Source organism: Brienomyrus brachyistius, chromosome 1 (assembly GCF_023856365.1).
Source record: "Brienomyrus brachyistius isolate T26 chromosome 1, BBRACH_0.4, whole genome shotgun sequence".
Lineage (NCBI taxonomy): Eukaryota > Metazoa > Chordata > Actinopteri > Osteoglossiformes > Mormyridae > Brienomyrus > Brienomyrus brachyistius.
This window is the reverse complement of record NC_064533.1, coordinates 32659942-32683843: the sequence shown is the minus strand read 5'-3', so window position 1 is coordinate 32683843 and position 23902 is coordinate 32659942. Positions and strand designations below refer to the sequence as shown.

Below are 23902 nucleotides of genomic sequence, written 5' to 3'. Positions count from 1 at the left end.
AAAGGTGGAACGTGTGATTATCATGTTTGTTGTTGTCTGTTTTAGCACTGTGATTTTGTTTAATGCTGAGGTTATGTGGCACAATCATAACGTGATAATACGGTTGCTGGCCGTAAGGCAAACTGCACCTCTATCCATCCATCCATCCATTTTCCAAACCGCTTATCCTACTGGGTTGCGGGGGGTCCGGAGCCTATCCCGGAAGCAATGGGCACGAAGCAGGGAACAACCCAGGATGGGGGGTCAGCCCATCGCAGGGCACATTCACACACCAGTCACTCACACATGCACACATGCACACTTACGGGCAATTTAGCAAGTCCAATTAGCCTCAGCATGTCTTTGGACTGTGGGGGGAAACCGGAGTACCTGGAGGAAACCCCACGATGACATGGGGAGAACATGCAAACTCCGCACACATGTGACCCAGGCGGAGACTCGAACCCGGGTCCCAGAGGTGTGAGACAACAGTGCTAACCACTGCACCACCATGCCGCCCCCCACCTCTATCTTCAAGGGCATATGAACCCCCCGCCCCCCCAAACGCATGGCACTCCCACAATATTGGGAAAGGACGTGCCCCTACCAACCGTACCCAAATCTATGCCCTGGCCTGTCTCTCCTGCTGTGCAAACCTCTTTAATATTAAGTGACTTAGGTCACCAGTACTTTCTAGGGTCTATTCAAGGGCGTAACTTTGGCTTGAACATTGGGAGGTTAAGGTCCCCACCCATTTAGGGATGTCCAGGGCCATGCATTGGCCGGTTTTAATTTCTGGGGGGTTACAATCCCCCCATATTTTATGACCATGGGCTTGTTTCAGAAAGCAAGAATTCTTGTTAACACAGATAACTTATTAAATGAACTTTTTCTTTGTTCACTTACATTTATCTCACTATGCTTGAAATCCGACAAGTTATCCAGCGCAGCAAGAAATCCTGTTTTTTGAAACTGCCCCCAGATAATTTTAATTTGTTTAGCTTTAATTTACCCCTTTTACATTTAATTTTTTAATGCTTTTATCCAAAGTGAAAAAATATATATTTTTTTCAAGATAGCAGGATCAACCAGTTTCTGAAAGAACCAACGTCCTACTTAGTGGTCTAAGGATGAAATCACTCTGCTGGCCCTGGGACTAGAACCAACAACCTTATGATCACAGGCACAGCATCCCAACCCACTGAGCTGCACACCATCTCCTAGTCAATGACAAAATGAGAAAAGGTCTTCCATACTGCACTGGTTTAGATGGGTTAATCCACCGAGGAGCCCATCCCTCAGACAAGTCCCCATAACCAACCCTAGCTGACACTTGCCTAATGCCTGTTGCTGTGACACCAGTAGCCTGGTGCAAATGAGATGTTTCATATTGGTTTGTGGGTGAGGACTTGGCCCCACCCTCTCAGGAAGTTCATGGTTTCGCTCTCTGGCAACTGTGTCTATGCCTAAGAATGAACAGCCGCTTTTGTGGTTTCAAAATATTAAGGTGTGTACCATGTATAGCGCTCTCTCGGTGACCTTTAACCCCTCTGACACCACCCTGCATAATCATTGCTAAACTCCGATGGACAGTTTTAGATCCTTGGTCACTCATCCTTCTAACAGTAAAGGGAAATATAATATGCCATTACTTATGTATTAAAAAACCACAAACTAAGCCTTAGTTAGATACTGATCTCATGTTAATTCATCATTAATGAATGGTGATGCATGCTTTATCAGAAACAGACACTATATTTATTTCTGTAAACTTTTGTGAACAACTGAAGGAACTACTAATGAATAACACAAGTAGGTTTATATATCGATCTCATGTTTGTTCATTATCACTAAATCGTGACGCATCTTTTCTTCAGTAGCAACTATATCTGTTCATGAGTTCATGAGATACTAAGTACTTGTGCCCCATCATGTGCAGCATTACTGTTATTTTCATCATGGAGGCTGATACTAGATAACCCACAATGACACATAAAGATTCTTGATCCTGGATGCAGCTCAAATGTTAAATCACCACATAAATAAACAATATGATGGAGCCTCAGCAGCTGTCCTTCCTAAATTTGTGGAGCAACGTTTTGTTCTTGATGAGTTCTGGTCCAGGGCTTTGGACTGAGTCTCATTAGAGCTCATTAAGCTATGCTTTGAGTCTCATTAGGCCTCAAAGATGGTCCTAGATGACACCTGCCTAGGGTTACGTACATCGCCAGCCCCCTGACAGACTCCCTCGTGCTCCATTGTTCAATGGTGTCCATCAGATGTACCTTTGAAACACTATGCGCAACAGGCTGTCCTGGTAAGCGCCGGTGGGTGGGTCCTGTCATCTCAGTTTGAATGGCAAGAAGCAATCAGCGGGTGATTCAAACGTCTGGAAGAAACGTCATAAGCTCTTACTGGGAGAATATATAAAATGACTTTCAACATTACTTCTGTTCATTTCAACTGCACATTTTCTACAACACCTAAGGTCATTAAAGGTACATTTGATTTCAGTTTAACCTGACTGCATTCAGCAATGTTGAACACTTGTGCCCCCTTGTGGTGGATGATATGGGATGCTCTTGTAAGCATGCCCCGGTATTAATCCACTTTGCTGTACCTTAATTTTACTTCAGCAGATTAATTATGTGCCCCAATGTGTGTGTTGAAGATGAACATGCAGGTGCGTACATTGGGGGTGGGGGTTGTAGTTCCCCTGTGACAACATGCATGCCCCCCCCTTTACCCCCCCCCCCATTTAGATCTGAAATAAAAGTATTATCATTATTATTATTATTATTATTATTATTATTATTATTATTATTAACAATAATAATAATAATAATAATATCAACATTATATATGCAGGCTAAAATTTTGTGTGCTGGGAACTGGTGAATCCTAAATGTAAGCACATTTTCTAGACGGGCTCGTAGCGTGGGTGAGGCAGGTGGTCACTTCAGTTGGTGAAAAACTTGCTGAAAGCTGAAAAAACTTACTGAATGATGTGACTTCAGGGACTGCATAAATAACATCAATTTTCGAAATTGTCTTTTTCTTCTTAATGCTGGCTATGCAGTGTAAGTAATTCTCGGATGACATTAAAGTTAAATGCATCTGCCCCAGCGAAACATAACTGCCCCCATGTCTGCCCCCCAGTTGAAATGGTCTAGAATCGCCACTGTATACACAGTCCCTGAAGTGGTTAGTAGGTAAGGGCCTTGGTCACAGGCACCGTTCTAACCAACTGAGCCACACGCTGCCCCCAAAACAAAACAATTAACTGTGTTTCTGCCTTTTTAAGGTTGGATTAACCCTAGTAGTTTTTCCATAATCCTTGCAATTTAAGTACTGTGAAAACCCTCCCCCTGTCACTAGCTGTCTGTTTATTGGTCCGTGTTCCTGGGGGGACGTTATATCCTGCCACTGTATACCTATATATCGGCGCAATAACAAATAAAGCTCGCTTGACTTAATTCAGACCGGAGGATTAAGATTCCATCCTACAATAAGCGGATGAAGCGCAGTGACAGGACAGGCAAGGCTGGCAATTGCCTGGGGCCCAGAGCTGGGAGGGGGCCCCCGACGGCGGCCAATTACATAGTACATTGCAACGACAAATTTGCTTTATCTGTGTATTCTGTTTTTCACAAAAGTGAAAATAAAGGTCATGTGTTTATTAAATTCCCTTAGTTGGTATTATTCAGGGGCGGCATGGTGGTGCAGTGGTTAGCACTGTTGCCTCACACCTCTGGGATCCGGGTTCGAAGTCTCCGCCTGGGTCACATGTGTGTGGAGTTTGCATGTTCTCCCCATGTCGTTGTGGGGTTTCCTCCGGGTACTCCGGTTTCCCCCAACAGTCCAAAAACATGCTGAGGCTAATTGGAGTTGCTAAATTGCCCATAGGTGTGCATGTGAGAGTGAATGGTGTGTGAGTGTGCCCTGCGATGGGCTGGCCCCCCATCCTGAGTTGTTCCCTGCCTCGTGCCCATTGCTTCTGGGATAGGCTCCGGACCGCCCGCGACCCAGTAGGATAAGCGGTTTGGAAAATGGATGGATGGTATTATTCATTTACAGTTCACAGTAAAATGAAGGTAATACATTTTACCATGCCAGGGGAGGGGAGCCTTATGGGGATTTTTGCCTAGGGACCCCAGAGTCCCTAGAATCCCTCTGATCTGGGGCGTAGGAACCAGGGAGGGATTTGTACCCCCCAATATTTAACTTTGCTTCAGTCGTCCTACCAAAAAATTTTTCATTTAAATTATTGTGTCCCAACCCCCAAATAGTAAACTCTTCACTACGCCATTGCCTGCAATAAACCTGAACATCACTCTCCATCCATCCTTCCATGGCCCTCCCTCATCATCACAGGGCTTCACTCCTACACTTGGCCACCAGCATCTCCCCCCACAAGAAAAACACCCCCGTTCCGTCCCGAGTTCTTCACACCTCCGGCGGGTCGTTTTTTTTCCCGCCGAAAACTGGGACCGCCGAAGCTATTAAGCTAACATATGTTTTTTTTTCTTTTTTTTTCCACCCACGACACTTTGCAGTTCCCTAAAGGCGATGCAATGTGTAAATCTAAATAAAGCAAAAAGCAGCACGTTCGTGATACCGCGGGACCGGGCGTCAGCGGTAATAGGCGTGAAGTCACACAGTCCATATGGCAGCCCTACACAGGGTAGGTGTCAAACTCGCTACATCGTTTTTTTTTCTCTTATTAATACCACCAATGTAGTAATTAACCAAAATAAAATGACAGGAATGTCACAGCAATTCATTTGCACATGGAGATATCGCTTTTAGATTTCTGGATAGAAGAGAACCAGCGAATTATTAAACATATTTATTATTGCACAAGGAAAAACAAACAAAAAAAAACATCTGTGGATCAAGTTTCATGTCTGACATTGGAATGGGGAATAGACCTCGCCAGCCTGTTCAATCTAGTTCAACTGGAACCCATAGATGTTGAAGCTGGCTCAGATCAGAGCCTGGATGGTCAGAGTTTGTTTATTGACCCAGATAAAGCTGATGTTTGATCCGGGGGCGGAATTCCACCACGATCTTCATAATTCTCTTGTAGACTAGTAATCACAAAAAACTCTCCTGTTATAATCTAGGGTGGGGTTTTTCCTGCGTTTGAGACAGATCCTGCTCAGGCTCCCTCCAGCATCGTCACTGGCAGTGCATACGGAATCTGGTGGGAAGGTAGCGGCTCTCCAGGGTCTGGGGAGCACGTCACGGTAAGAAAGGAGTCCAGTACGTGGTACAAAAGACATCGAACCTGCTACATCTTTGGTTGAATTCTCTCTCACACGTGAAACGCGCTCATTTCCAGTCAATCACCTTGAAGTTTGGAGCATGTTTCCAACACAAAGATGGCAACAAAAGAAAAATAAGAACCATTCTGCCATATCGTAACAAAACATTTATTTTCCAGCTGAATCTTTGGAATGTAGTAGTCATAAATTAGTCTGGGACATGGTAATTTCGTGATTCTGACCTGGGAGTTGGAGTACAAGGGTTATTTAAAGTTTAAGGCTTTGCTGTGTATTCTTCTTTTCCTACAACAGCAAATTACAGAAGCAGTATTGAAAATAAAAGCTTTTTTTCTTTTTTGTAAAAAAAATTTGCACAAAGTCTTTATGACAATACAAAACAAAGCGATAATATACTACCTAAGTGGAAACGTTACTATAGGAAATCTGTTTACTTTTTTCAATAATGAAAACATTTGAATAATTGTACATTTCAGAATTATATCAGATAATCTGAAACCATATAAAATGAAAAAATTGTAACACTGTCTTTTTTTTTTTTACAAATGATTATTATAAACACATAAACATTTTAAATAGATTCATCAGTGCAATGTAGTTTCTTGTTTTTTGTGACCCTACAGTAATCCGTTTTTGCCTACCTACCAGACGAGACTGATGGCCTTTTCTACACTCCATTCCGGTATTTTCCTTGGGAATAGGGGTTTATAGGTGTCAAACACAAAAACAAACAAACATAAAACATATCCACAGCAACACTTGGGATCTCGTGTCCAATCGCAAAGTGTCTTTTGGGTTCGTAAGGGAGAAAGGCTCTGATTGGTCAGATATTGCCCCCCATTGAGTGTCTGGTAAATGGCCATGCAGATTTCTGCAAGCATCTGCAATGCATCCTGGGTAATCTAGCCACAAAGCCCCTATGAGGAGTGATTAGAATGGCTTGCCAATGGCTTGGTATGTAGTTTTTAACTAGGGTGCTAAATATACGAACAAATCAAGTATTGTCTCCTCAGTCACCGACGGCATGTGATGGGATTGTCAGAAATAAGCTTCCTTGGTTGGAGGGGGGGGTCTGTCGCTCCCTATGGTCCATAGTGTAATATCACACTGCGAATATTCCCCCCCATCTGAAGGGAGATATTTGTTTGGTAAAGACATGAAGCAGGCTACTTGTTAAGTGGTTAAAGCAGAAGGATGAACTGGCTTCTTTGGGGGGGGGGGTTGGGGGGTGGGTGATGTTACGGTGTCCATGCAGTTTCCAGATGCACCCTGCCTGCTGAAATGCTGACACATCCATCAGGTCTAGTCTACAGCAACATCTAGAGCACCCTGCTTGTTTTAAAAGGTTCTGATTTCCATTTGCTGCGGTGTTAAAATCAGCCAATGAGTGACTGCCTGAGACTCTCTGGCCTTCATCCACAAGGGGCAGTCCAGGCAGGGCAGCAGTCCACAGATAAAACAGCCCAATGATTCAGCTCTTAAATTAATTTTTTGGTACAAAGGCAGGCATTTTGGGTGTCTTCCTCAGTTTCTTTTTTGGCCATGGAATCCAGATGATGACCCTGCACAGAAGATGAGGACGTCCAACTCAGCCTGGCTGGCGAGGTACCGGCCAAACGCGGCATGAGATGCATCTGATATCAGTCCAGAGGTTATTGAGGAGGACCACAGCTACACTTTCTGACAGACGGCTTCCCTCACCTGCTTCCCGGAGGAAAACGCTCACTGTGTGAACTGGTATGACAAAACACACGTCTTTCTGTGGCAAAATGGGGCCAGCGAACACTGACCAGGATACCAACCAAACTGCAGATCAGCACCTGCTGGGTTTCCCTGCACGTACCAGCGTCATGCAGCCAAACGGTGCCAGTAGGACCTGTCCATCGGTCCCACTGGAAAAGAAAGCCAGCTCGGACCCGAGCCGTGACACCTCACTCCAAAAAAAAATGGGAACAGAAAAATTACCATTCACAAAACGACCGATTATTTACAGATCACAACCCAGGGAAAAGGGGCGTGGCAGCTTTAAGAAATGATAGCAAAATATATTAAGACTTATGTACAATATGTAGGGTTGTGACGACACTCTAGGGTTTTTCATTTTCTTTTGTTTGGCCAATTGACCAGCTTCTTAAACAAAAGCGACGTTCACTCCAAAATAACAAAAAGAAGCCCACTGGAATGCAGTAAAGGCACTGAAGGGGCCCAAACGAGTCAAAGCCCTGGCTTGGGGGGGTGGGAGGCACCATGTATGGCCCGGGGGGAGGGGGGGGTCTGTGGGTCTACACATTTGCCAGTGTGGTTCATTTTGGGTTTTTATACCTGTCTTTATACAAAAAAATAACAGCTTTGAAATTAAAAAATAATTTCCTTCCAGAAAAAAACGATAAATACTTTAAACATTGTCTCAGTTGGTCTCAACACCAGCATCCGATTGTTAAAATGAAGAATTTTTTTGAAACAGAAAAACCCCTAAATTAAAATATCCTCTAACTGTACAGATTTTTTTTCTTCAGTTTTGTACACAGTGCCTCCTACTGAAAGGTTTTGCTCACTGCATCTCCTGAGAAAGGCGTGGCTCAGTCGTAACCTCAAGGCCCCTTTTGCTGAACATACAGGGGTGACTGGAAAGTTCCCTTTGCTCTTCCTCCAGGGAAGAGGGGCCTTGCCACCCCACCCTCATGCTTCCGAGTAGGAGTTGAGTTTGTCCTTCTTGAGTTTCACCCCATCCACCAGCTCAAAATTGTAGTTCTCCAGCGCCGACAAGTTCCTATCTGACATGGCGCCGTGAGAGCAGGCACAGTAGAGGACGACCCCGCAGATGGCCCCCAGGAAGACACCCAGGGCACTCATGGCGATGATAGTAATCAGGATGGGGTCCAGCGTCTTCAGCATGTTCCCCGCTCCGTTGATCTCATTGGGGTCCTCGATGTTGGGGAAGTCGGTGATGTCCACGACTGCAAGGTGGAAGAATGACATTATGCAAACTGGACATATTCCTCTCCTTCTGACACTACAGCAGCCTACAGGAGGTGTGTGAGGCGCAGAATACAGCAGGCTGGTTATACACTAAAGAGTCAGTCATGTGAAATCCCATATTACAGCCGTATGACGTGTTTGTTGTATGTAACATTTATTGGTGTTCCTCTCCTGCATGGGTGGAGCCAGACCTTGACCAATGGGCTGGCCAGACTAGACCGAGTGATTTCACTGTGATGGCCATCCCTGAGATCTGTCCCAGCTTTCCTGTGCCTTCTTTTTGCTCTGTTTGGTGTGTGATGGCCTGAGTGTGGCTAGGTAGGACATGGAGGCTCATGATTGGATAATATGGATGTTGGATTGTGTTTATATCTAGGTAACCGTGGAGACATACTGATGTCGTTTAAGTCATCGTCTGGTTGCATGGAGTCCGTGGGATCGTCGGGGTCTGTGGGGGAAAGAGAGGAGAGGGTGATGGATGGATGGATTAGGGGAAGATGCCCCTGTGTCCCCCCCCTTTTGGCCCCTGGCCCTTTGACAGGAGCCCACCTTTGCAGTCGTCCATGCTGATGCCCTCCAGCACCTTGATGTCATCCACTGCAATGTCACCCCAACTCTTCCTCTCCACGACACCCTCGATTATGACCTGGGGGGGCGATGGAGCACGCAGTTTTAAGGGGGCAGGTGTTAGAGGGCACGCTTTACCAGGAACAGCTGTACAACAGCCAGACCTGGATGCTGCTGTGACTTCAGCATCTGGCATTTTTTGGAAGCGCTTCCAAGCATCTGCTTTGTGATGATCTGCATAAGGCTCAGCGAAATGTGTCAGGTCTTGGTAGGATTCAAAATCTCGGAAGTCCCGGTGTACGGAATTCTGGGATTAGGCTGAGAAAAGGACTGAGCTCTGCTGCAGGCAATTCTATGATTAGAATGACAGAGGGGCTGAGCCCTGGTGCAGGGAATTCTGGGTCAGTACCTCATAGGGCTGGCTGGAGCGGGGCACGAGGACTCGGCCCTCCCTCCAGCGGCTACCCTGGTGCCCGCTGACGGTCCACAGCAGGATATCAGCAGCACCGCTAGCAGACTCCTTACGCTGCTTGATGTGAAGGGTGCCGATATGGGAGCCAAACATGTGGTACCAGAAAGAGATGCACAGGTCTGTATCCCTTGCCGTCACCAGCGGGCTCACCAGCCGCGCCACCTCGCTCTCCTGGGCGCTGGTGGCCAGGGTATAGATGAAATTTCCTGAGCCTCCTGCAGAGGGCGACACACACAAGCATTTCCAGCCTGCTGCTTCTAGGGGGTATTGCACCCTGCAGTTACACACAACCTCCTTTCCTCAATTCTGTCATCACTGATTCCACCATACCTGTGTGGTCCATGTTGGGCCCCGTGTTTAGTGTTGGGGTCCCGCTGGACTGAATTTGCCACCTGAAGCTGCTGTCCTTCTCTGATGTCCAACCACAGAAGGTGGGGCTACCGGCCCAGCCAAAGTCACACGCAAACCAGTGGTAACCTGCAACCAGAAAGCTTCCCGTTACCTTCGTTGAGGTTTGGAAACGGCAGGGTAAATAAATGGCATTAATTCTGGTATCCACTAGATGGCAGCAGAGGCCTATGACACAACTGAGAAGAAGGACGATGAAGAGATAGCAAGGAGTCAGCTGGAAGGTCTCAGAGACCAATGCCGGCCGAGTGGCCGAATCCTATTAATGATCTCTTTCAGCACACAGAGCCCAAGTCCTGACAAGGTTAAACAAACAAGGTGTGAAAAAGGGATGGTCTGGATCTTAATAACACTCCTGCTGCGGTGTACAGAGGGTGCCACTTCTAACGAGCAGGGCTGTGGGCGGTGAGGGGGGAATCGTTTGTGCAATGGCCTTATACGTCCCTGACCCTGGTGTCCGTATCCACGGATACGTGGTGGAGTGTACGCCTTCAGAGGAGCATGATGCTGACCAGGGCGGGGCCCTGCTGCCCAAGATGCAGGAGAGCGCCACCTACTGCTTCTCAGCGAGCCCACTTAATGCATATCGGTAAGGAACGCCACCGTTTTCCCATGGAGGAGGAGAGCCGATATTCAGCTATTAACTCAATATTTTAATTGGTTCCTGCTGGCACTTAAGTGCTTATTCATAAACGCCAGAGGCGGGATAACATCAAGATCCAAACCACAATCCTGGCTCGCCGCCATATTTCCCAGAAAACGCCTGTCACTGATTCTCTCTGGGAGTCTTTGAAGGTGCTGCAGTGATGTAATTCGTTTGTCAAAGTCATGGTATCTTTATAGTCATCTTCAGCTATACGATCCATGGGTCATATGCTGAGATGAAATTTCGATCTCGCTGGCCGTAGTGCAAGAAATGGCAATAATTAGAATATAAATATGCAAGACATTTAACCTTGATATACTGAGACATGAATATAAGACCCAAAGACATAAAAATTACAGTTCAAAAAACATACAGTTAAAACAATATGCATGCAGTTGGGCAGTTATGATTGAGAAATGGACAGGAATGTGCCATGAAAGACTAATGGTAACAGTGTTATTCCAGTGCAGAGGTTGTATGTGTGTTTGTATATGTCTCACTCTGTATGTGTGTGTGTTTGTATATGTCTCACTCTGTATGTGTGTGTGTCTGTATATGTCTCACTCTGTATGTGTGTGTGTGTTTGTATATGTCTCACTCTGTATGTGTGTGTGTCTGTATATGTCTCACTCTGTATGTGTGTGTGTCTGTATATGTCTCACTCTGTATGTGTGTTTGTCTGTATATGTCTCACTCTGTATGTGTGTGTGTCTGTATATGTCTCACTCTGTATGTGTGTGTGTCTGTATATGTCTCACTCTGTATGTGTGTATGTCTGTATACGTCTCACTCTGTATGTGTGTGTGTTTGTATATGTCTCACTCTGTATGTGTGTGTGCCTGTATATGTCTCACTCTGTATGTGTGTTTGTATGTCTCACTCTGTATGTGTGTGTGTTTGTATATGTCTCACTCTGTATGTGTGTGTTTGTATGTCTCACTCTGTATGTGTGTGTGTTTGTATATGTCTCACTCTGTATGTGTGTGTTTGTATATGTCACTCTGTATGCATGTGTGTGCTTCTATATACTGTATCTCACTCTGTATGTATGTGTGTGTTTGTATATATGTGTCTCACTCTGTATGCGTGTGTGTATGTGCTTGTATGTCTTATTCTTTATATGTTTTTGTACATTTGTATGTGTGTTTGTATATGTCTCACTCTGTGTGTGTGTGTGTGTGTGTGTGTGTGTGGGGGGGGGGGGGTGGGGCTTCACTCAATACTAAAAACCTATGGAGCACGCTGACACCCTCACTGGCAGAGATGGACCCAGGGACGCGTATGATGAGGACAAAGCGAGACATCACACTCCCCCTCCCCACCAATTAACCAAGGTCACTATGGTGACGCCCTTACTTGCTGGGCTCACGCTTGTTAGTGTGTAGGCAAGGCTGATTAGTGATGGGAGGGCACCGTGGCACGGGACAAGAGGGGTACCGATGGGGGGGGGGGGGGGGGGGGGGGCTGGAGCTTGATGAAAGGCGGATGCACTCCTGCTATCGATTTCAACTCTGTTTGTCCTTTGTTTGTTTATTTGTAGTTTATCTGTATTATTCATATGATATGTCTGTGATATTCTACAGATATTATGTCACAAGGCAGCAATAGAAGAATCATACAGTTGATAAGCTGAAGACAGTTAAGGAATAGAGAATAAGAGAGAGAGAGATTGGTGGAGAGAGCAGGTGAGTGAGTATGGCTCTCTTACCGGCGACGGTGTGCACCTCCGTGGTGGTCTCCGTCACCGTGGAAACACCTGCCAGGCACAGAGGAAACAGTGTCACAGCGATCCCAGGCCGCCTCGGTGCGGGCTAGGAGGCGGGCAGGTGCGTTGTCATGGGAATGTGAAATTATTCAGAAGCATTTAGGAGAAAAGCGGAGACATGGCGAGGGTCTGGCTAACTCTGTGGCCAAGGTCCCATTCATGCCTGCAGCCTTTCTGCCTCAATAATAATGACAATATCGCTATTACTACTATTACTACTACTAATAATTATTATTATTATATCTAATAATTATCTTTATTATTACCCATCTATCCATGTTCTAACTGCTTAGTCTGGTCATGGCTGAGGGGAAACAATAATTAGGATTATAATAACTATAATTATTACAGTGCAGGAAAACAAGAGGTTAGATTGCCAACAAACAGCCAGCTCTGCTCATATTAGCAGGAGACACAAAGGGGGTCCGAGGGAGTGTCAGATGAGTGGGTGGGGGGGCTATGTAGGTGATGTTAGCACCTGTCGTGTCGTAGTCATCACCTGTGCCACTGTGACAGCCAGCCTGCTCATCGTCACACTCGTCAGAGGCGGCAGTGGAGGCGGCGGGTGAGGTGGGAGGGGCCGTGGGCTCTGTTGGAGGGGGGGCAGGAGGAGGAAATGCATGAGTGGGCACGCGTGTGCACACACACACACACGCAGAAACTCACACATGCACATGTGTGCACACACGCACAAACATACGCCCCAATACATACACACTCATGCATGCACATAAACACACACACTCATGCATGCACACATGCACAAATGCACATGTCGGGTAAACATCTGTTTATGAGGACCGCTCATTCATTTCTATGGGAAAAAAGCTAACGCTAACTATGACAACCTTAACCGCTACCCAGCCCTAACCATAACCATAAGTTTTTGCAGTTTTAGTTTGTTTCAATGCAGTCACAGATTTTTATTAAACTGGCCCCCATAAGGGAAAAAAACAGGTATTCATCACGTTGTAGGGACAGTGTGTCCCCATAAGGTAAAGTATACCCGCTCGCACACACACACGTATATACACACACACACACACACACACACACACACTCATAGCTCCACCCACTGGCCACTGATACTGGCTCATATTAGGAAGCCACCAACATCTGCTGTTTTGTAGGGGCTATAAAAATAGCGGCGCGGCTCGCCCCACTGGGCTGGGCCCTTTCATTATACCCCTACTTACCATCTATGCACGGTACCCCATTGCCCATGCGAGAGCACTTAGCATGCTCTGCTCTCCCATGCTCTAAGAGAGAGCTAAGCTGGATGTGGATTTCCAGAGGTCAGACTGTCACCACAGCAGTGCATGTCACCCTTAAACGTGGAGGTGGAGCTAAAGCCCTTGTGGGATCCAGGGCCTGAAAGGGGCACTGGGGTTGGGGGGGGGGCACTCACCCGGGATCGAGCAGCCCAGCAGCTCGAGCCGCAGCCCCATGCCGGCTGTGGCGGCCCTCTCTGGGTAAATCCGCAGGAAGCGCGTCAGCAGGGGCTCCAGCAGGCGCAGCTCTGGCGTGTCATAGTTCTGGTTCCCCTCGAAGATCTGCAGGGGGGTACAGAGAGAGGGAGAGGGGCAGAGTCCTCAGTCAGCATCTGAGGGCATACTCACACTTTTCCCAGTGGTATTATACCGCGCCCTAGCACACTGCCCCCCTCCCCACTCCCCCGCTGGCCTGCGCTTACAGGTTCTGGGCCCCAGCACGCTTTCATCATCATTGTACGATTTTTTTGTGTTGAAGAAAATATACGAAAGAAAACGCTGTGGCAGAGCACAATGGAATTCATGATTTATGTCCTTATTTTGTGGCTTATTTGCAGTCGTTTTAGGCATGATGACAGACACAAATTCATCAAGTATGCAACAAAATGACTTTTATTTATTCATGCTAAATGTACTAGAAGATTTTTTCCAAATATCTTATAGTTTGTGCAGACTAGTGCTGCAGAGGATACCGGTACTGAAATGGTACCGTTGTACCACATGTTTGGAAGCTGTTTGGTATTACATTCCTTTAGTACTGGTACTAATCATACTCTTACAAGCATCTCTAATGCTATAAATCGCTAGCCATCAAATCAGAATGATGGACTCAATATGTCTGAACCACTGCTGAAACTTAATTATATCCTATGTGAGAAGTGCAGGTATCATGCTGTGTAGAATACTGAAATATAACCTAGTTAAATATGATCTCCCTTGCTTAAAGTCAGTGATTTATGTAAGGGATCTTATAATACAGCAAGATTTTATAATATAGCAAACAGGCTACATAGACATCATCAAACTAGCATCAGTAACTACAGGTTATTCTGCTATGTCGTGTTCTGCAGAGACCAGCAAAACAGTTTTGTGGATAAATGCATGCAATCCATGCAGCCTTCCTGATCAGCTCCTTCTGGGTTTGGTTCATGTATAGTGTATAGACACATGTGTCAGTCACATGACTGACATTATCTCTGTGTTCCGTGTTCAGGAACGGTGAGTGATCGCACTATGCACACCGTGCCGAAGCCCTATTAGTCGTACTCTGGCCCAGCTCTTCAAGCAGGTCAGGGCACGGTTAAGCGTAGTGTAATAGAGCGATCACACTTAGTCAAACAAACCGGACTTTGGGGCTCAAAGCAAAGCCTGCCATAGCATGAACTGGCTAGTGTGAGTACACCCTGAGAGTCTGGGGGTGGTGGATCCTGTTGTTACGGATTGCTGGAGATGCCTAATATGTGGAGGGGTTCAGTAAAAACAGATCAGGCTATGCAGAGCCCCCAAAATGACATCTCAAAAACCAGCAGTGTAGGCAGGAACCCTGGGTTTCATGGCCTTTAGTGTCTGGGTACCGAGGGCAGAAAGCTGACTTCACTAGTCAGGAAGAAACTCTGTTTCCAGCCGATGCGATTTCAAGGCCCCCAGATTCACGACATGTTTTCCGCTGTTTTTGATGGCTGCTGGGGTTGGGAGGTTGTTAAAAAAGAGCAAACAACGGTAGGAGGTGTCTCAGGTTCACTCATTCATAAATCACATGTTAGAGCACCCACAGATTTTCTGCTGGGAAAACGCCTTCGTGTGGATGCGCTCTGGAGACCCCAGTACTGGTTCCTCTCCTGTCCACTCAGTTAAAAACGGTTGCCTTCTCAAATATTTAGTGGGCGTCGATCTCACCTCCCAGCCATCACTTCGTTACTGAAGCTCAGGACCTAAAACAGACCTAAAGGGACGGCCTGACTGCTGAGCTAACATCGAGTGGGGAATTGCGAGGTGCCCGGATCATGTGAGATCTCACACATCTCCTTCATCTTCCGCTTGGCGCCTCTGTCTGATTCAACCTCCCAGACTGGGACCAGCCGTCGCCCCAGGCTGCGTTTTTCCCAAACAGCTTAAAATAAACGCTAATCTGCTCTCCACTGAGCTACCCCAAAGCTTCAGGCACGTGACAGTCTTATCTATGGCCAATGCAATCCACCGATGCTCACGAAATTAGTAATGACTGCTTATCGCACCAGCCATTATTTTCCATTACGTGACATGGTGAGTCAGGTAAAGTGAGACTCGTTCGCGTCGATAATTAGAGATAAGACTTGTTAAAATTTCTCTCAGATTCAATTTAAAAAATTAATCTATTTAAAATGCTGTTCTAATAGGGGGCGGAGAAACTGTGTAGCTGAGCGAGGACATTAAGGATGGAAGAAGCTTCACAATTTTCTTTGTGCCCAGAATAATTTAAATGCATAGAAAAGAGAACCAACACACTGCCACCCTCTGGCAATCTCATGACATTGCATCCTGGTATGTAGTCATAGCCAAAGCGAAGCTTCATGGACTGTTTTCTGTATTTTTTTGACCCCACTGGATGGCACCCTTGGTGTGTTTTGGGGCATGCTTTGAGCCCTTTTATGAGTAGAGAGCACCATCTAGTGGTGTCCGAAAATACAGCAAATGGTTCATGAAGCTTCATTTGGCCATCAGTACTGATCTGCTGCCTTTGCAGAGCATGTAGGTCTCTTAAACTCTGCACATATTACAATTTCCTTTGAAGTAAAGTGTTCGGTTTGTGTGTCAAGATGTTTAGGGGAAAACGCCAGCTAGATCCTGGCTGCCAGTGGCCAAACCAAGACAGAGGCCTATTTACTTTGGTAAAAGTGCTGTTAAGGTTGTCTATGAATTCTTATTATAGCAAACAAAAAGAACAGTCTATGAAAGAAATATATACACTTGGATAGGGAGGATGAGTCCCTGGCACAGCATGTCAGTCCAGCTCACCTTGGGTTTGCCAGTCCCGCTGGCATTTTGGATCATCTTCCAGTCGGATCCGTTGTTGCTGTAGCCCACCCGGAACTTGCGGACAAACACCTTGTTGTCACGGTGCTTGCCACCCTGGATTATGAGGCCTCTCAGCAGCTTCTCCTGGCCCAGGTCCACCTGCAACCACTCGTTGACGTAGGGCTGGGCCTGTGGTGGCAGAGTCCACGCCGAGCGGCCAATCAGCAGACGGGCGTTCTCTGACACCCAAGTGCGTTCCATGTGGGAGGAAGCTGTGATCTGACCATCAGAGATCATGCCAGACACCATTCCCAGCATGCCCAAGCAGGGGTACTCTGCATGGGGGACAGCGGAAGAGGGAGACGACGTCAGCTGCAAAGTATCCTCCCTGGAAGCAGTCTAAAAATGTTACGAGGACACTCTGAAACAGTCCATGTTTTCAGAGTTCAGGAAATGTGCATCATTAGCTTAGGCTAGATTGTATAAATGGACCACCTGACCCGTTCCTCTGCTGAGCCGCTGTTCAGTAAGGTCTTCATATCCTTGCAAACAACAATTGGAGTGTGAAGGTGAACAAATGTTTTGTTGCAGTCCAGGACCTGGACGGCATGTGCTTAAACCTTCCTTGGGAACACTGTGTGTTCACGTTGCACAGGATTTTAACAGCAAGGCTCACGCCCCCACAGGAAAACCGCAGAGATTTAATGCGACTGTAGGGAAAGAGTACAGCGAGCTGAAGACAGGAGCTGTCCCTGTCTCTGGGTTTCATGCCAGCTCTGTGTTTCCTGCGCCAGTGTCGGTGATCGCATGTTATCCGGTCCTGCCACCTCAATCAGTGGCTCCCAATGCCTTGCATGCTAATTTTTATGGCCTACGGCATTTCTCAGAAAGTCTCTCCACTTCCAGAACAGTGCTCAGCTCCAAGCTATACCCGACCTTCTGTCTCTTCACCTTCTTTACGCTTCTTGTCTTGTACAAAAAGGATCCCCTCTAACCAGTGGATTATTAATTCCACATTTGATGCCAGCAGCACCGTAACCAGCAGCATACAGAGACAAGCTGCCTGCATCCTGGAGGCTTCATTGTAAACACTTAATCAAATAAGTAATGTTGTTTTTATGATGTACTCCTGTGGATGGAATATAAACTTTTTTTTGTCCGGTAGAAACCTGGTAGTATTTATGGTTAGTTATAATGTAAAATGTGAGCTGTCCAATAAGGCAAATGTATTTCTTTATTTCAATACATAAATATCATCTGTGTATCTGTGATGAAAAACTGGCCCTCTGTGACAGCGCAGTAACACAGTGAGACCGTGACTGTTTCAAACCAGAATTTCATGGCCTTGGAAAACCAGCGCCTATGTAGGGTTTTCCTTCACCGTTGGCTGCCACATTTTTGTCAGAACCTGCTAGGAAACACCGCAAACCAGTTGCCTTTTTACATCCAGGTGAAAGAATTGCTTATTTTCTGAAATCAAGGGGGCTGAAAATGAAAGCATGCTGTGAAGACTGACCCAGCAAACCCTCTGAGATGTGGGAGCAGCATTCAGGCCGAGAGGCACATTTACTGATTAAAATAATCCATATGGTATCGCTGCTGCTTCTGCCTCTCAGGGTGCCTGACTGTTTCTCTCCCTGGAGGCCTCAGTACTACAGCAGTGGTCCAATTCCTTCAGTGGGATGTGTCACTTGAATTTCCTACTAACAGTCATCCTTGTGTATCGGTTTACACTGGATCAAAACCCAAAAGTAAAATAGATGCAAGCAGCCTGGCTTCAGGATTACATGCTGCCATTTGGTGTAAACGACTAAGGGAGAACAGAAGTTCTGGGGCATCTTTATCCTCCTCTGGGGTATCTTCAGATTCTGTGCTTGTGGGTGCCATGCTACCCATGCAGAGTGGTGATGCTGCATGGACAGCATGACCACAACTGGTGGCCTCCATAGGGCGGGCCGCCCCCTCAAACACAGATGCTCCAGCTGCCTGCCGACGGGCTGCACCTCGCCCCCACAGATGCAGCAGGATCGGCAGTCACAAACAAGAGCTTCGAAACAGCGGAGCGGCAAGATGAAGCCACAAGTGATCAAAACGGCCCGTTACTGAGGGACTGGGTGCGTGGGGGGAGAAATTAATGCAAACGAGCGAGTGAAGACCGGTTGGAGGAGCAGGCAGCACTCAGCAAGAGATCATTGAGTCATTCCTGCTTTTAGTGGCATTCAAGTCAAAATGATTTTGGAAACATCAGGTATTATAAATACATAATAAGCTTCATTGGCATTGTTCTCACAGCTAGCAATTAAAGGACAATGTGAATTCACCCTACTCTCATGGAGCCAATGTTAGCCAAAGCCTTGGCCAGGACTCACCTGAGATCTTACATCCATACAGCTCGAAGCGAAGGGCGATGCCGCCCTCCCAGCTCACAGCCCGGATCCGGATAAAGCGGGTCAGCGTGGGCTTTGGCAGCTCTGCTATCGCCACGTCGGATGGGTTGGTGTTGCCCAGGAAGATCTGAGATGCAGACAAAGAAGAGTGAAAAAGGCACTGATTATTTGTGATTACTCAAAGAATGGATGACATACAGGCCAGTCGCTCCAGCAACGAAGATCAACATCCAAGTATTGCTTGCTTGCCAGTCCACTCTGTTAAAAACTGCTTTCCTCCCAAATATTTAGCAGGTACCTTCTACCTCCCAGACAAAAATGCACCATTTTTCATTCTGATGAAATGCCAGTCAGTACCCACTAACACTGTTGACACATTCCTCCTTGTGTCCCATTAGCAACGGTAGCTAATTTGTCTTGTATTGACATACTGCATGTGGCATCCCATACTGCTCAGAACTGTGTGGCTTGCTCTCAATGGGACTGACCCATGAGCCAGTTATTACCAAAATAAGGTCATGGACATGCTGAATGAGGCCCAGGTTTGGACATAGAGCTGGATGCATAAGACAGGTGTGGAGAAACATTAGCACTGTCACTGGCTACAGTTGAGGGTCGTCCCTTGCATGTCAGAGAGAAATTAATAATAGGTTTCCCAATTCCCAGATGTCCTGCTGATGCTCCACTTTGCTGCTAACCGTTAAAAGGCCTTTCAGAGCAAACTGCGCGATCAGCACCGTCTAAAAGGACCCTCTCTCTGCACAGAAGCACTTAAGAGTCTCCGAATCGGAGATAACCTCAACGTCACCCCGCAGCCGTGCCTTTAAAGATGGACTTCACTCCAGGGAGGTTACAGCAGAGGACCTGGGGTACACAGTACTCGCAGGCGAGCATGTGGGCAATGAGGTTAGCCTGTCGGCTCTGTATACGAGCTCTCCATGCGGCTGTAAACACACAAACACTCCCTTTTTAACTATGCAGTGACCGGCAGGTTCACTTGGGGTTGGGTATGACTTTTCTCAAAGACCAGCCGTTTAACTACAAGAATCTAATGGGGGGGCAAGTCTGTTTACTCCCATCCCATTCATGTTTTCTTATTTTGTTTTTTATAGTTCCTTATCGCCCCCATCACTGTCCCAACCAATGGGGTCATATCGTTGGATGCAATGCAAATTACATCACTGCTCACAAAAAAGTGGGCCGCTCACTGCGGTTGTTTTATAGTGCCCAAAAATACTCTGCCTCATACACAGTGACGCACCATGCTTCGTAGAGAGAGCCGGGGGGGGGGGGGGGGGCAACACGTTGCTGTGACTCATCCCTTCTCTGGGTTGCCCAGCTCCTGCTGCGATGAAGATCTGAGATCTGAGCCCCTCCTCCAATGTGCATGGTTCACCGAGAAGAGTAACTCCCCATTTACCTCGGGTGCGAATATTCTGAAGTTTACACCAGTCAAAAGCAACCTGGTTAAAATGGGAACCTGGTGATGCTGACCTCCCTAACTGCCCATGGTCCTACCTTGTGCTTGGAATCCTCCTTCAACATGATCCAGTCCTCGCCGTTGGAGCTCACTTCCACCTTATATGACTTCACATAGTATGATTTCTGGGTTTCCTGGGAAATGGCTCCCTGCGTCCCGATCGCCGAAACGATGCGGATAAATCCGAGATCCACCTGGGAAGGCATGGAAGCGGAATGTGAGGCTTCAAACACACACAAAACATGAGGACACATATTGAAAGAAAAGTGTGGTATTGAAGACGTGGCTCATATTTTATTAAACAAAAGTAGTACGACAGAGTGATAATGAAGAGAAATATAATAATTATCATAGAAAAGACAAAAGAAAGAACCTTAATTTCCTGAGATGGGAGACAAGGGCTTATTGGATCTAGTGGGATCATGAATAAAGAGAATTGTAAAGAAACAATTCATTAATGCACAAAAACATGAACAAAGATGTATACTCCCTATATCGCTCAGAAAGACCTTGTGAAGCAATCACACATTTCTATATCTCTATAGTTTCATGATCCAATTGGATGCTGGTGGATGGATGAGCTAAGGATGGTTCTAAGCCACCCTTGGGTGAAGGGCCTGAACAGACAGCTGGTTCCTGGGTCCCGGTTAGGCTGGTGTTTACCACCACTCAGTCCATACATTTGCATTGAGCTGCTTTGGTTTAGAAGCCCCCCGTTGGCCACAAACAGTAATTACAGAAGGGTGGGGGGGGATTCAAAATGTTCGAGTAGAGCCTCAAAAACAACAAATCTGCCCTTGGTCCTGCTCTGGTACCCAAGCTGGCCCCATCTTACTGGCACAGGGTACTCATGCTCTTGCTCCCAGTGTGGCAATGAGTACTCATGCTCATGTTCCCGGTGTGACAATGAGTATTCATGCTCATGTTCCTGGTGTGACAATGAGTACTCATGCTCATGTTCCCGGTGTGGCAATGAGTACTCATGCTCTTGCTCTCGGTGTGGCAATGAATACTCATGTTTATGTTTCCGGTGTGACAATGAGTATTCATGCTCATGTTCCCGGTGTGACAATGAGTATTCATGCTCATGTTTCCGGTGTGGCAATGAGTACTCATGCTCATGTTCCCGGTGTGACAATAAGTACTCATGCTCATGTTCCCGGTGTGACAATGAGTACTCATGCTCATGTTCCCGGTGTGACAATGAGTACTCATGCTCATGTTCCCGGTGTGACAATGAGTATTCATGCTCATGTTCCCGGTGTGACAATGAGTACTCATGCTCATGTTCCCGGTGTGACAATAAGTACTCATGCTCATGTTCCCGGTGTGACAATGAGTACTCATGCTCATGTTCCCGGTGTGACAATGAGTACTCATGCTCATGTTCCCGGTGTGACAATGAGTACTCCTGCTCATGTTCCCGGTGTGACAATGAGTACTCCTGCTTATACTCCAGGGTGTGGCACAGGAGTTTACCTCAATCTGGTATTCCTTTCTATGTCTTTCTTTCTGTCGCACTCTGTTTCTCCTGCTTCCTCCCTCTTTCCGTCTCTTTAACTTCTTTCACAAATTTTTCCTCCGTGCTCTTAGAAGCTGTGATCCGATCAGGGATTTCCCTCTCCACCCCTACCCACCCCACCCCACCCCCACCCACATGACCTCTCCCCTGTCCTGTTTATGGAAAAAGTCAGAAATGCTTAGCGAAATGTGTCGTCTGTAGCTGCGTGTGGAAAAGCTGCTCACAGCCGGGGACGAGAGAAACACAGTGGCTGAGCGACGGAGAGAGTATGCAAATGGCTGCGAATGGAGTGCAGACTGCGAGGGTTTAATGGCTGTTAGAGGCAGTTGATGATGGCATTAATATGCTGTAATACAATTGAAGGCAAACAGACTCAATCAAATTTAGATTCGGGGCAGCAAATAATGCCTTCGGAGAGAACCATTTGAAGAATGCCTCTGAGGTAATTCTGAGGCAAACCAGAAAACCGACGGATGATCCAGACCTGCTGGAGATAAATAAATCAAAGCCGGGGTGCGGGGGACCAGGCTAGCTGCACACCAGGGGGCGCTGAACGATGGAACTGCATGCGGCTCAGATAATCCGAAATCCGAAGCAGCTTGGAGATAACAAATGCAACTGTTAAATTAGGGTAATGAAGATAACCGGCTAATTAGCATAGGCAGCCTGGAGGGACATGGTCGTTATCATGTAGCTCTTGCAAAATAATATTGCACCTTTCATCGTGAAGCATCAAAATAGCAGGCGTGAAAACTCCATGGACAGTTCGAGATAAATATCAAAAGGCTCTGAGTTTTTTTTTTTTTTTTTACATGCATTTTCTTATTCATAGTGAAAAATATCTCGTTTGTGGTGTTTTTGTGAAATCAAGAAGAAAAAGCAAGATGGCAGCCGGGAAATAGACCGTCGAAGTGACAAAATGTGAACAGTTCCACTCGTTACCTGCTTGGAACAATTGACAGTGAGGTTTACTGACCTGATGATTCTGGCTGGTACACCTTGGGCCAATGACAATGAGGCTTACTGACCTGATGATTCTGGCTGGTACACCTTGGGCCAATGACAGTGAGACTTAGTGAACTGATGGTTTTGGCTGGTACACCTTGGGCCAATGACAGTGAGACTTAGTGAACTGATGGTTTTGGCTGGTACACCTTGGGCCAATGACAGTGAGACTTAGTGAACTGATGGTTTTGGCTATGGTAACTCAGACCAGAGGCCGGGAAACTTATTGACGTGGTTCAGGATGTGACAGCTTAGACTTGGAAGCATTCTGCATAACAATTAGACCTGTTAAGCCATGTAATTCAAGGCCGCTGTAGCTAATCTCGAATTTGTTCACTCCGCTGCACCTTTTGGTTGATGCTGAGATGTCTGCATGCTTTCAAAGTGCCTCGGTTTTGAGAAATCATCACTGACAGACACAGCGAGCACCCACACCATCATCCTACCTGGGGCTAAGTGTCTTGCTGTTTCATCCCCTCAAAAGGAGGATTTTTTGCATTTGTGGTCCAGCAGAACATACTAATTTAGAATCTGGCTAAAGAGAAGATCTCCCATTAAATAAAGGCAAGGTTTAGACCAGATTACCTTCATGGTCATTACATCATGAGCTAATAAGTGTAATAAAGAAACATGCCTGGCATATTTCTACATACCTGTCTTGCCCACTAGAGGGCGTAGTGCTCACAGGCAGGGTAGAGAGGTCAAAACACACTGCGACTACCACCAAGTTTATCCCAGGAAGAAGAACACAGAGCTGTTGGAATGCAGGCTTTGTCACAGGTGGCTTGCGAGATGCGGCTAGCCCAGGCTACCACTGTCGACGTAAACGGGGAAGACAGGTCCCGCCAATCGCATCGACATATTGCTAAAACCGGATTCCCATCAAAACTCTAAAGCAGTAGACTCATTCATCCTAATGGCCACTTTAAGCTGGGGCCAGGATGCTTGTGGAATGCAAAGTGAACATGCGTCGAACTTAGATGCTGACACTACGGCTGTTTTGTAAATGTTTCGGGAACATTGCCCAAGCAGCAGCGTATCGTACAGCACAATCAGTCTGCTTCTGAACTGCGCCAGGCACATTCAGCCCGGCTCCCTCCATCTGCACGGAACACCACTAAAGTCACACCGCTCGTCATATC

General features: G+C 46.6%; 1 protein-coding gene across 2 annotated transcripts in view; it reads right to left on the bottom strand.

Moving 5' to 3' along the window:
• Positions 1–4813: 4813 nt before the first annotated feature.
• nrp1a (neuropilin 1a) overlaps positions 4814–23902 on the bottom strand; it is a 50404-nt gene continuing 31315 nt past the window's right edge. The window contains exons 8-18 of one of the 2 annotated variants that reach the window (XM_049007281.1): positions 20272–20427; positions 18736–18880; positions 16367–16701; positions 13510–13654; positions 12580–12690; positions 12045–12092; positions 9613–9759; positions 9220–9497; positions 8793–8889; positions 8638–8691; positions 4814–8221 (exon numbers count right to left, since the gene is read on the bottom strand). In XM_049007281.1, the coding sequence (XP_048863238.1) occupies positions 7944–8221; positions 8638–8691; positions 8793–8889; positions 9220–9497; positions 9613–9759; positions 12045–12092; positions 12580–12690; positions 13510–13654; positions 16367–16701; positions 18736–18880; positions 20272–20427 (1794 nt within the window). In that variant the 3' untranslated portion in view covers positions 4814–7943. The remainder of the gene's footprint in view (positions 8222–8637; positions 8692–8792; positions 8890–9219; positions 9498–9612; positions 9760–12044; positions 12093–12579; positions 12691–13509; positions 13655–16366; positions 16702–18735; positions 18881–20271; positions 20428–23902) is intronic. The other variant, XM_049007292.1, reaches the window with a different exon arrangement.